This window comes from Diorhabda sublineata, chromosome 1 (genome assembly GCF_026230105.1).
Source record: "Diorhabda sublineata isolate icDioSubl1.1 chromosome 1, icDioSubl1.1, whole genome shotgun sequence".
NCBI classification, from domain to species: Eukaryota; Metazoa; Arthropoda; class Insecta; order Coleoptera; family Chrysomelidae; genus Diorhabda; species Diorhabda sublineata.
In genome coordinates, this window is record NC_079474.1 from 34,315,225 (window position 1) to 34,330,023 (window position 14,799).

Here is a 14,799-nt window from a genome sequence, read left to right on the forward strand (position 1 = left end):
CTTTTTGATTTTCAAGTGAAGACTAAATATCAAAGGAATATTGATCAACGAAAAAGGGTTAACATTAATAATGAAAAAAATACAAGTTCAAATTCGTCAAAATAATAATTTATTTGGAATTAACCTGATGGGTAACGGAGGATGAGCTCCTGGACTATCTTTTCTGCCTTGTCGTCCATGTGGTACAATCCAGTGGACATTCAATGTTTGTATCAACGATATATTTAATTGGGCCTGTAGTTTGCGAGGCGTTATGTCATAATCGGTATTATTTTCCTTTCCTTTTTCCTTTTTCGTTGAAACTGAGACCTTAATCCAACGTGACGCCTAGGTATTAGACCTTTTTTATCTACAGAATTTCTGCGTCATGGGTTTTTATGTTCCGATGATGTTTTTCATCTTCACGCACCTCGTGGGGTGTCGTGCTGTGATGGCGTTTTTCGTTTTTGGCATGTCAGCTGTATATAAATGTTAACAACATCGTCGATAGTTGCAACCTTCACCTGAAACTTCCTGTCGCGGTTTAGTGTATCTTGTCTCTTTCATTCGATCAAAAACTTGGAAGATTACTTCTGTGGATTCTTTTTGGTTGGAAACTTGCTGCTCGTTGCTCGGTGGTTTCTCCTAAAATTGTTCTTCTGGTTTTGTATTCAGACTTCTTTGTTCGTTTAGAATCCTTCTAAGTTTCCTCAGTTAGGTAACCTCTAATTAGCACTATTATAAACAAACATAAAAAGGGTAGTTATTGATCATAACATAGTGTTGGACTGATTGATCAAGATTTTGCTAAGAAAATCAGAAGAAGACTATGAAAAGATCGTGCTAATAGAATGGACGATGGTCGTGGTTGAAAGTCATATCTTTAAATGAAGAAAAAGAAACGTTGTGATTGTTGTAGTGGAACTTTATTATTTTAAATAATTGTTTTTACGTTTATAAGTTAATTCCATCGTTTTTTTTTCCATTCCATTACCGTTTATCTGTCGTATTAAATATACTACATTTATTAAACAATCTAAATTTCTTGTAACAAAGTTTTTAACGTATATAGAGAACGCTCGGAAGCTGATTTTAAACGTGTGCAACGAAGTGTAAAGTAATCAGTGTGACCTTACCCAATCATTACGTCGTTTTTCTCTGCTTTTTATTTTAGTTTTGTTTTCTTGTGGTTCTTCGAAATTGTGTCATAAGCGTACGTGCGAGACAAAATCATGACAACAAAAATGTTTCATTCGTAACGCTTCGATATCGAATCCAATTTAATCTCGATTTAAAAATTTCTCGAAAAAAAAAAATATAATTATAAAATAATATTGACGACGATCTCGAAATTAGTTTTCACGTCATCTATTGTACATCAGCATCGATAGGAAAATACAGTTTTCTTTTTCCAAATGGTAATAGTAATACAATTAATTCATCACCTCAAGAATAATAAAATATTCAAATAACGTATAATGACATATGTTACGCAAATTGACCTTTATCACGCCTAACCGCAGCTTGCAATAATCGTACATACTTAACATACAGGATATATCGTAGACGGCATTCTAAGGTATATATCGCATACTCCACGTATAAGATATATCGGAAATAAGTCAAAAAATGACATAATTTTATGGTGTATAAAACCTTTTCAAAAATTCGGGACAAAAAACCTAAATTCGGGATAATTATTGCTTGTAGAAAAATCCTTCTATTCCGCTCGACGACGACGACTGAATTTCCAGCTTATTTAGCTGGTAAATAGCGAGTAATTGACTATATTTTGTCCACGACCCTCAAAACAATGTTTCATCGGTATCTACGTTTTGTTTCAGGTTTTCGGTTCGAAAGCGGAACTCCAATTACACACGCAGGCGCATATGCGCGAAGCCAAACCGTACAAATGCTCACAATGTTGCAAAGCGTTCGCCAATAGTTCCTATCTATCCCAGCATACTAGGATACATTTAGGTATTAAGCCGTATAGGTGTGAGATATGCCAAAGGAAATTCACACAATTAAGTCACTTACAACAACACATCCGTACACATACAGGAGACAAACCTTACAAGTAAGTGAATTTTTCAACAATTTCCACTGTTGCAGCAATGAATATAATCATTTTTTTTTTTCATATTACCTCTTAATTTGTTTTAAATATTGTCGTTAATTCATATTTTTCTTTTTTTTCCTCCTGTTTACCCTCGTATAACTTTTTTGTGTAATCAATTGATACCGTCAAGAAATGAAGTACGTTATTTTTGATCCCATCCCGTATTAAAATTGATTTTTTCTACTTTAACGTCAACATTCGTTTTAAATATGATTTTTTTATTACTTAGAATATTTAGTAAATCATCTGACAACGATGGAATTCTAATTTAAATAAATTATTATTGAATCTATTTAATAACAAGTAAAGCAAAACTTTTTTTTTCAAATATACTGTTGCCCGTTACTGACCTTGATCTTGCAATGCAAAATATTTCTCTTTTACGTATTTAAATGGCAAAAAAAATAATTATTTCATATATGTAACATTCAAGGGCAAACTTACACAGAGAAAACGTTAAAATCGAATTCACGTATTAAAGAAAAATATCTTTTATACTGCAAGAAGCTTCTAAAATACCGGACAGCATTATTACCGAAAAACTCAATATCGAAGAAACAAAATATTTAATTATACATTTTCGTTTAATATTTTTTCTTATAACCTTCAAAATCATTTCAATGTTTATCAAATCTCTAGATACCTTCCGTTCATACCATCACCGAGCCTAAAAAACCTCAAACTTTATTCATTACTTCTTAAAACTCTTTTCCAGTGGTCATGCGTCCAATTTTCATGTTCTCAAGCCCAGTGCAACCTCATTTCGAAATCTGTCACTATTGTCTCAAAGGCAGATCCCTGGATTCATTGATTATACCTGCAGGTGCCTAAGATCGTAACTTTTTACGATGTAGATTGTCTTGTTTCTTGTCGAGTGGTTCCAAAGAGGGAAAACTCTCAAAAATACTTGTTGTTCTACTTTTTAATTACAGATGTCGACATCCTGGTTGCCAGAAAGCGTTTTCTCAACTCAGTAACCTGCAGTCTCGCATTCTAGGTGCCACCAGACGGATAATTACAATTGCAACTCGTGCTACAAACCTTTAACCTGTGCACAATTACTCTTTTTTGATAGACCAAAAAAACCTCAAACTTTATTCATTACTTCTTAAAACTCTTTTCCAGTGGTCATGCGTCCAATTTTCATGTTCTTTAGCCCAGTGCAACCTCATTTCGAAATCTGTCACTATTGTCTCAAAGGCAGATCCCTGGATTCATTGATTATACCTGCAGGTGCCTAAGATCGTAACTTTTTACGATGTAGATTGTCTTGTTTCTTGTCGAGTGGTTCCAAAGAGGGAAAACTCTCAAAAATACTTGTTGTTCTACTTTTTAATTACAGATGTCGACATCCTGGTTGCCAGAAAGCGTTTTCTCAACTCAGTAACCTGCAGTCGCATTCTAGGTGCCACCAGACGGATAATTACAATTGCAACTCGTGCTACAAACCTTTAACCTGTGCACAATTACTCTTTTTTGATAGACCAAAAAAACCTCAAACTTTATTCATTACTTCTTAAAACTCTTTTCCAGTGGTCATGCGTCCAATTTTCATGTTCTCAATCCCAGTGCAACCTCATTTCGAAATCTGTCACTATTGTCTCAAAGGCAGATCCCTGGATTCATTGATTATACCTGCAGGTGCCTAAGATCGTAACTTTTTACGATGTAGATTGTCTTGTTTCTTGTCGAGTGGTTCCAAAGAGGGAAAACTCTCAAAAATACTTGTTGTTCTACTTTTTAATTACAGATGTCGACATCCTGGTTGCCAGAAAGCGTTTTCTCAACTCAGTAACCTGCAGTCTCGCATTCTAGGTGCCACCAGACGGATAATTACAATTGCAACTCGTGCTACAAACCTTTAACCTGTGCACAATTACTCTTTTTTGATAGACCAAAAAAACCTCAAACTTTATTCATTACTTCTTAAAACTCTTTTCCAGTGGTCATGCGTCCAATTTTCATGTTCTCAAGCCCAGTGCAACCTCATTTCGAAATCTGTCACTATTGTCTCAAAGGCAGATCCCTGGATTCATTGATTATACCTGCAGGTGCCTAAGATCGTAACTTTTTACGATGTAGATTGTCTTGTTTCTTGTCGAGTGGTTCCAAAGAGGGAAAACTCTCAAAAATACTTGTTGTTCTACTTTTTAATTACAGATGTCGACATCCTGGTTGCCAGAAAGCGTTTTCTCAACTCAGTAACCTGCAGTCTCGCATTCTAGGTGCCACCAGACGGATAATTACAATTGCAACTCGTGCTACAAACCTTTAACCTGTGCACAATTACTCTTTTTTGATAGACCAAAAAAACCTCAAACTTTATTCATTACTTCTTAAAACTCTTTTCCAGTGGTCATGCGTCCAATTTTCATGTTCTCAAGCCCAGTGCAACCTCATTTCGAAATCTGTCACTATTGTCTCAAAGGCAGATCCCTGGATTCATTGATTATACCTGCAGGTGCCTAAGATCGTAACTTTTTACCATGTAGATTGTCTTGTTTCTTGTCGAGTGGTTCCAAAGAGGGAAAACTCTCAAAAATACTTGTTGTTCTACTTTTTAATTACAGATGTCGACATCCTGGTTGCCAGAAAGCGTTTTCTCAACTCAGTAACCTGCAGTCTCGCATTCTAGGTGCCACCAGACGGATAATTACAATTGCAACTCGTGCTACAAACCTTTAACCTGTGCACAATTACTCTTTTTTGATAGACCAAAAAAACCTCAAACTTTATTCATTACTTCTTAAAACTCTTTTCCAGTGGTCATGCGTCCAATTTTCATGTTCTCAAGCCCAGTGCAACCTCATTTCGAAATCTGTCACTATTGTCTCAAAGGCAGATCCCTGGATTCATTGATTATACCTGCAGGTGCCTAAGATCGTAACTTTTTACCATGTAGATTGTCTTGTTTCTTGTCGAGTGGTTCCAAAGAGGGAAAACTCTCAAAAATACTTGTTGTTCTACTTTTTAATTACAGATGTCGACATCCTGGTTGCCAGAAAGCGTTTTCTCAACTCAGTAACCTGCAGTCGCATTCTAGGTGCCACCAGACGGATAATTACAAATGCAACTCGTGCTACAAACCTTTAACCTGTGCACAATTACTCTTTTTTGATAGACCAAAAAAACCTCAAACTTTATTCATTACTTCTTAAAACTCTTTTCCAGTGGTCATGCGTCCAATTTTCATGTTCTTTAGCCCAGTGCAACCTCATTTCGAAATCTGTCACTATTCTCTCAAAGGCAGATCCCTGGATTCACTGCTTATACCTGCAGGTGCCTAAGATCGTAACTTTTTACGATGTAGATTGTCTTGATTGTCTTGTTTCTTGTCGAGTGGTTCCAAAGAGGGAAAACTCTCAAAAATACTTGTTGTTCTACTTTTTAATTACAGATGTCGACATCCTGGTTGCCAGAAAGCGTTTTCTCAACTCAGTAACCTGCAGTCGCATTCTAGGTGCCACCAGACGGATAATTACAAATGCAACTCGTGCTACAAACCTTTAACCTGTGCACAATTACTCTTTTTTGATAGACCAAAAAAACCTCAAACTTTATTCATTACTTCTTAAAACTCTTTTCCAGTGGTCATGCGTCCAATTTTCATGTTCTTTAGCCCAGTGCAACCTCATTTCGAAATCTGTCACTATTGTCTCAAAGGCAGATCCCTGGATTCATTGATTATACCTGCAGGTGCCTAAGATCGTAACTTTTTACGATGTAGATTGTCTTGTTTCTTGTCGAGTGGTTCCAAAGAGGGAAAACTCTCAAAAATACTTGTTGTTCTACTTTTTAATTACAGATGTCGACATCCTGGTTGCCAGAAAGCGTTTTCTCAACTCAGTAACCTGCAGTCGCATTCTAGGTGCCACCAGACGGATAAACCTTACAAATGCAATTCGTGCTACAAATGTTTTAGCGACGAACCCTCGTTATTGGAACACATTCCTAAACATAAGGAGAGCAAACACCTCAAGACGCACATTTGCCAATATTGTGGCAAAAGTTATACGCAGGAAACGTATCTAAGTAAACATATGCAGAAGCATGCTGAAAGGACAGATAAAAGGCCGCCGATCGGACCTAGCTTGGGTGAGTTTTATGCTAAACCTCTTTTTTTCAAAATATTAAATTTTTTTATTATAAAACATTTTTTACATTTATCTGACATCTACTTTATTGTTTCTTTGTTGATCTCTTCATTGTTGTGGAAAAAAAAGTCATACGAAATCCGGTGAGGTCAGTAAAGTTTTCTTTTGACCCAAAAACTATATGAGCGGCTGTACAAATCGATTTTTTTTTGACCCGCTACTCAATCACAATTGATTAATTGTTTATGAGTACAGAATCTCGATTTTTTTCAACATTTTCGTCGTTTTCTATAGTTGAAAATGTGTATTAACGCTCGACAATTTCAAACCTTGTTATCATGATACTCAGTTTTTCCTGATCTTTGTAAGGTGCTCCATTTTGACCTCAAAAACTGTGCGCGCGTTGTCATTACGGAAGAAACAGTCTCCTCGATGCTCAATCGGTTCCTTTTTGAACCAATACTCAATGATAATTGATGAGTTGGTATCAATCGACAATTTTAAACCTTACAAATTACTCGTAGTTTTGAGTTTCATTTATTGCGTTATCTTTGTAAGCTGATTTTAATATTAAAACAGTTTTGGCTGCATTTTTAGCGAGTAGAAAACAAGATTTAACAGCTGCAGGTTGGTTGTTCAGATCATAAAAGCAAACACAGAACAAGCTAGATACTAAACTGGTAATAAGTTGCGCCATCTAACGTTTCGTACTACAATAATCCTATTCCGGTTATTATTTGGTTCCCATGTTATGGGATAAACAGCTGATAAAGAGAGAAAGCAAATATCGGTTATCATTTTGTATTCTATTCTGATTGAATCGTTTTTATGTCGAACGCTTTATCTTTTAATATGTTCGCGTGAAAAAATCGATATAAAATTGTTATTTTTTTATATACTAAAAATTAGATTTCTTCCCTGGACTGAATCATCGAGGTTTAGATCATCCGTATTGGCCGAAAGTAAGTCCGGATAGTGCGGAAAACATGCACGAATATCCGAACGACATCTCTCGACAGATTATGGAACAAAACGAAGATTTGGTAATAATACGACAACAATTAGGACAAAATCCACCAGCGCCACCCGGTACGCCAAACACCAATCTAAGTGAGTTGTCGAAATCGAAATTTTAGAATTAGAATGTTTATATTTTAATTATAAAATCTTGCAGGTAATTCGTACGATACGTCCATATCGAAATCGAACACAAATTCGGCGTTTACGCCAATAAATTCGATGTCGGGTCATTTGAATCTCAACCACCATCAACTAGCACCGAACAGACCGTACATTTACGACGCTCTCAATTTCCAAAAACAAAATAACCTCGATATACCGAAAAGCCAACCTTCGAACGGGTTCCCCAATCAACTGATCAGTTTACACCAGATCAGGAATTACGCTCACCAACCGAACCCTTCGCTCATGGAACATTCCATATTAGGTTTAGGGAAAGAGAAATAAATTTACGTTATCGATGTTATTTGAGGTGGATGGGGTTTTGCAAAATGGCTGATCTGCGAACGGAACACACAGGTTGGCTAGGAGTGATCAGTGATCAGTGCTGGCTCGTGATCTCGTAATAATTTTTAATATTTAAATTGGCTTTAGTATGTTGATATTTGGTTTTCTGGGGTAAATACGGTACCTTGTCCAATTAAAGAAAGCGGTTTTGGTATTACGGCGACCCAAATTTTTTTTTTTTTTTTTTCGAGTCTCGTATCAAAATATGTGAGTCTTCTCCACATCGTAGCACAACAAAAAAACGTTAAAAATCGTTTTCTTCTAGTTCATTCTACAAGAAAAATGATAAAAAATCCTGAAAATCCCAAAATTTTCAAAGTTTCCACGACAAATTTTGAACGATTTTTAAATATTAAAATTTCGACTTGAGATTTTCAGAATCTTTTATCATTTTTCTTGTAAAAAAAAACGATTTTTGACGATTTTAGATACTTTTAAAAATTCGGAGTGATCCTTAAAAAATTTTTGTTGTCCTACGATGTGGAGAAGATTCTTAAAACATAAACTCACATATTTTGGTACGAGATTCGAAAAAAAAAAAATTCGTTTCGTTTGGTCCCCCCTATTATGTATATTCGACTGCGTTAAACGCCTTTTCGAAGCGCAAATTCCTTGGAAATCGTGTGCATTTTATAATTTATGTTTCAGCGATAATACCAACTTATTACTTTTAATTTATGTCGTTGTAGTGGTATTCCTTTGAAATGTGATTCATCAAAAAAAAATTATTTTTTTTAATCGGTTAAAAATTTGATTATCACTCATTATTTTTAACGACACAAACAAGTTGCGAATAATTCGAATAGTTTCACATAATTATAATTGATTTAAATCCTTTTTTTTTTCGTATTCCTCCCCTCTGAAATTCAATTTTTCTTTATATTCTTGATTTTTTTCATATTTGGTCAATTCGCGATCGTTTTTCGCCGATTTTTCATTAATCCAAATTCATTTTGTTAGTTTGAGATTGAGACACGATCAGCTGATGGTTTTATGGGGATTTATATGAATTTAGTTACACTATAGTTGAAATTGAAGACGTTTTGGGACAATCTGTATAACAAAAATTGTTTTTTTTTAACTGTAATATCAAAATCCAAACACATAAAGACCAAATGGATCTTTTAGAAGATGGAAGTGAATCGCAAAATGTTAGAAACGCATTTAGAACCTCAAACATTTGGAAAAATCGAAATTGAAACTTGATCAGCTGATCTAAAAATTGTTTTATGGAGATTTTAATGATTTAGTAACACTATAATTGATATTGAGAACGTTTTGGGACAATCCGTAAAGCAAAAATCGTTTTTTAACCGTAATATCAAATTCCAAACACTTAAAGATCAAATGGATCTTTTGGAAGATGGAAGTGAATCGCAAACGCATTTAGAACCTCCAATATTGGGAAAAATCGAAATTGAAAAATAATTAGCTGATCTAAAAAGGGTTTTATGGGGATTTAGTTTGACTATAATTGAAATTGAAGATGTTTTGGGACAATCTGTATAACTAAAATCAGTTTTTTTAAGCGTAAAATCAAATTTGAAGCATATAAAAACCCAACGAATAAATTGATGATCACAAAATGTTGAAAACACACTCCAAAAAGTTTAGAAAATCACATATAAAGTGATTTAAAAACAAAATTATGAATCCTAATTGAATTTGGTTAAACTGTATATGAAATATAGTAGTTTTTGGGACAATCTGTAAAACTGAAAGTCGATCAATAGATCTTAGAAGAGTTTTATGGATATATAACGTTTTGGGACAATCTGTAAAACAAAAATCGTTATTTTCGAAGCATCTAAAAACCAAACGAACCATTTTGAAATAGAAGATTGATAAAAATAGACTAGAAACATACTTTGAATTCCAAAACGTTATTTAAATTGAACTAATTTGGAATTAATTCAAAAAATTTTTGCATTGTAGTTTTATGTATAATTAGGTACCTGTGGGGACAATCTGTAGATGTAAAATCGTTATTTTCGTTAAAATATCAAATCTGAAGTATATAAAGACTAAAAAAATTTAAGAATCTTTAAAGTTTATTTATTATTTATTTATAAATAAAATTAATTCAAATTCGAAGTAATATTTTGGTATTATAAGAAAACTAGTTGTATTTAAAAAAACTGCTTTCTTGGGAATCTTGGTGATACAGGGTGTATCATTACAATAACAACGTTTTTAGGATACGAGTTTTTTATTTTTTGGTTTTGGCACACCCTGTAACTTATGTAAAAGGGTACAAGATATTATTTTTTTTTCGAAATATTCTAGAGGACGGGTTTTTCTCTGAATAGTTCATTTTTTCGAAGTTGTACAGATGACAAATGTAGTTAATTATGTTTTTTTGTGGACTAGAATTCGAAGTTTTTTTTTATAGAAATATTTTTATTTAAATTTTATGTATATGATTTGAATTTTCGTCCGCAAAATTAAAAAAAAAACATAGCTCAATATCTATTTATAAAAAGTACTTTTTATTTAATTTTCTTTCCATCGACGTGTTTATTTTTCTTTTATTAATGTAATTCCACAATTAAATTCCGTCATTTATAAATAAATTTTTTTTTTGGGAAGCAGAATTATTATGTTTAAATTTTGAATTTACATATATATTTAAGTATTTTTTGGTGCAAATATAGTATTAAATGAGGGCGGTATTGAAGTATTTAAAAAAAATGCCGTTCTTTGATGTTTAGACCAAATTTGTCAGTATTGATTTATTTTCATTCCGTTACTACATTTTCAACCAAATATCACAAATGATTTATTTTATTTATGATATCATTTGATTTCCAATTAATTTCAATGCCAATTATCATTAAAGTCACTCAGATTCATTATTTTATTAAAAATAATTAACCGTATTGAAACTAAATCATTTTTTTCTCAACTTTTTCTGACCTTTCTTCGATCCTTTTCTGTTGTTCTTTTCTCTTCTCTGTTTTGTTCAATTTTTCATACCTCTTTTGTTTTATTTATTTTTTCTTTGATCCACCCCGTATATCAGTTTTTTTCGCTACGATGTTTCATTTTTTCATTTTTGGCAATATTTCTGAGATTTTTTTTATTTAAATTATTTGTTGCAAAGTAATTTATTGGAATCCAAATGAATTTTTATTTAAATTGACTTAAAATTAATTTATTTTTTGATTAATTTATTATCTGTTTAATGGCGATTTTTTTTGTAATTTTTGTGGAAAATTCTTGGTCTATTAGTGGTATAAAACAAAAATATTTGATTTTGCTCATTTTATGTATACGTTGAAATATAAAAGTTGTATAGGGGATATTATGTAAAAATTTCGAGATTTTTTTTGTATATAACTTGTTGCCAACTGCGTTATGTTAACGTTAACGCGACAATTGTTAATTTTAAGTTTAAAATCAAGCTTTAAATTACTAAATAGGGTTGAATTATCTTTTTACTTTTTTTAAATGTTAACATATTATTGATATATGTTATTATATTGTACAATATCGCAAAAAAAGCTCTAGAGCTTGTGATTATAAAAAAAATGTATTTATGAAGGAAAAAAAGGTTTTTGTTACGTTCTTTATTAATAAAAAGTACTATTAATTTATTTTTTCGTTTCGATTTACTTTCCTTTGAGTTTTTTCTTTTCAATTATTATCAAATTGAATGAAAAAAAAAAATAAATAAATACAATAATTGGGAAATTTATGTAATTTTATAATTATGCTCAGGACAGTTAATTTCCTATATAAATAATTTTTTTAACTCTAAATATGCAAATATCAAAAAGAAACTCTCAACAATTCGTGAATATACATAAAAGTTATCGCATCTACTGGGTGAGAACGCCTAGAGAAACAATAATCATTCAAACATAAATACCTTCATTTGAAGAAAACAGAATTTCAAAATATTCCAATTTTTAATCGAAACCATTAATAAAAAGATTATATACTTCATGTACCTGCCCTTTTCTTATTTAACATGCAATGGAATATTTCATTTACAAAATTTTCCCAGTATTAATAAAACAAGTTTCATTAACTCAACATAACCTATATTTCATCTTCTTTGTGTATTTATACAACATGGTCGCTTATAGCTAAACTCACCAACTAATTTCTAAAGATACATGACAAATTATTATACCTACTTATCCTATTACCAAAACTTTTATTTATATTTAAATAGAATCAAAATAACAAACATTCGTAAATTTTTGTTCTAAAGAATTGTATTAAAATATTTCTGTACTTTATTCGCTAGTGTCATTCCGAATATCAAATCGAAGTGTGCTCGTGAGCAAATCGAATCCGTTCATTTTGATTCTGTTTCAGTTCTAGCAGTTCGGGAACATCTTTAACCAACAAACTGTTTTTTATTGTTACTTATGTTAATTTATATGAATAACAGAATATTTAATAGTAGTGAAATTCGAGTTATGAATAATTTTTTAAATTGGTTCGTAATCAAGCATAACCGATCTTGTATTGGTTACAAACTTGATCTAATTGTGATCCTATATTCTTCTCTAAGCGATCTACTTTCAACTAGTTGAAGAAAATAAATAAATAAAACAAATCCTCACTATTCTGTTGAATCATAAAAAAATAAAATTGTTTTTCATTTGCTTTATAGTACAGAAAAATCTCGACATATAAACATTTGCTATGAAAACACCACTAGAAACAAACCATAGAAAATAAAGAATTAACAGAGAACAAATCGGTTGATCACTTTTAATCTACACAAAAATATTTGTTTTGGAAACACTCCTAAAAACAAACCATTGAAATTAATGACTTAACACATCAGTCGATAACTTTTCTATGACTTTGTAGGTTTTGGGTTTTTTATTATAACCTATAAGTGAGATTTTTATTGTTGTTATAATAAAATTATATATCGATTATTTTATAAAAGGTCAATTATTTTGTGGTATAGTGTATATTTATAAATAGAAAGATTAACCTGGGTAAGTGTAGGATTTGTTATATTTAAATTATAATATACTTATACAAAATGTTTTCTCCCACAAAACATATTTAAATGTAAAATTTCTATTCTGTTCTGTCTATACACCAGTTAACATAAATAGAGACGTAAACTGAGTAAAATAATTTCAGTTAGCATATAATTTCGTCAAATTATTGAAAGGAGACCAATACCAGAATATTTCTAATTTTGTACAAAATTTTTCCCACGAAAATATAACTTTTTTGAAAATTAAAAATTGTTAATTATTTTTTTTTCTTTTGATATGAATCTGTGATATTTTTTCGTACTGAAAGGTAAAAAAAATAAGAGTTAGTCAATTTGTAAATATTGATGTAAATTCCTAAAAAGAAAAGTCAAAATAATATCTGTTGGAACTGTCATTTCAACAAAAAATATAATTGGGTCAATTCCAGGAATTAAAAACATTATTAAAGCATTACCAGTGACGTAGCAGGGGACAGAGGCTACTCTATATGTTTGTTAATGACCAATTTACTTCTCTGATTTAAGTCTTATAGATTTTCCTCAAATATAAAATACCGGTGAAAGACCACATCCCGCTTACTAACCTTACATTTAAATATTCTTCTGCAATATCACGTTGGGTACAGAGACATAAAATCGGCTTCCTCCCTAATATATTAAGTTCCTGGTAAATTGACCAGAAAAACATTGAAAATAAAAAAAATGTACCATATATACATAAATATACTAATTGGTAAATGTACGACACCTTTTTTCCTTGTTGAATTTTTACCAACACAACGAAACTATCATCCTGTTTTTATTTTCACTTTATAGTGGAATCTTAGACATTTTTTCAGCACATTTTAGAATGTAATTTTCGAATTGTCGGTGTCCTTTAAGAATTAATGTTATAGTATGTTCATTGAATGTATAAATAAATTATTTAAACTGTAATTGTTTATTATTATCCTTCCCCCAATCAAATAAAACGTACAAAATGTTTATTAGAACAAATAACAATAACATTAACAGAAACACATTGATCAAAACTTTTTGGCTTTTTTAATGGTATAACCTAAAAAACCCCATTCTAATACAATTTTCAAAGAATATAATTTAAGTAATTCATATTTTGTGAGTGTAATCTTAATTCAATTAATTTCCCGCAACCAGTAATACAGTTAAAGTATACTTCAAAGAACACACCATCTATGATTCAATAAAATAAATACTAGAAGCAAAATTCATTAATAAATATTAATCGATACATAATGAATTGAAGATTGTGTCTTTTAATAAAATAAAATTAGTAGAAATGTGAAGGGGTAACACAAAAATAATTGATAATTTTGTTATAAGAAAGAATAAGACAGATGTAATGAATGTATAGATTTATTTTGAAATCTTATCAATACTAAATTACAATAAATTCTCTATTTTTCAAAACTCAAATTATTAGATTTCCTTGATATTCTATAAATGAAATAGATATATAAACGTATAATTTGTGTAATGATTACTAATATATAAACAACCAGTAATACAATTTTAGTGTGGACATGAACCATAGATTACTACATTTAGATTTTTCATAACGTTGTTATTCGTTCTAGCTACTATATCGCCATCTAGGAATATGTCTTAATTAATAACTTGACATTCCTCATTAAATAATAATTACAGTATTCATCATTCATCCAGTCGTCTGTATGTTATATAAAAACTCATGAACACGAACAAATTCTATCATCCTTTCACTCAGAGAAGTCATTTTTCGAGTTATTTAATTCATAATTATTAAATTACAACTACAAACTACACTAGAAAAGTAAGGTTAAGTTTTGAAATTCCAAGACGTTCAGCGCGTTAAAACAGAGAGTTGGTTAACTGCAACGTCAAGAGCTCGGTAATAGTTGGCATTCTCAAGGTTTCTTAACAAGGTGAACTAATTTTGATATTTATGAACGTCTACAGCGGGTCATGTTCATTCTGTCTGCCGCATAAAGTGACTAATGTCAAAACTATCTAACACAATTCTATATTCCCCTGAATGCTTTTAATGACACCCAAAGAATTTCAATTTTTGATTGATGAGGTGAATTTTTTTCAATGAAAAACAGATC

The 14,799-nt window shown here is 31.3% G+C and overlaps 1 protein-coding gene across 4 annotated transcripts in view; it reads left to right on the forward strand.

Moving 5' to 3' along the window:
* LOC130450425 (zinc finger protein rotund-like) overlaps positions 1 to 11,318 on the forward strand; it is a 177,817-nt gene extending 166,499 nt beyond the window's left edge. For all 4 annotated transcript variants that reach the window (XM_056788813.1, XM_056788806.1, XM_056788801.1 and 1 more), the window contains 4 exons: positions 1,824 to 2,059; positions 5,907 to 6,196; positions 7,105 to 7,305; positions 7,370 to 11,318. In XM_056788813.1, the coding sequence (XP_056644791.1) occupies positions 1,824 to 2,059; positions 5,907 to 6,196; positions 7,105 to 7,305; positions 7,370 to 7,662 (1,020 nt within the window). In that variant the 3' untranslated portion in view covers positions 7,663 to 11,318. The remainder of the gene's footprint in view (positions 1 to 1,823; positions 2,060 to 5,906; positions 6,197 to 7,104; positions 7,306 to 7,369) is intronic.
* Positions 11,319 to 14,799: the final 3,481 nt, after the last annotated feature.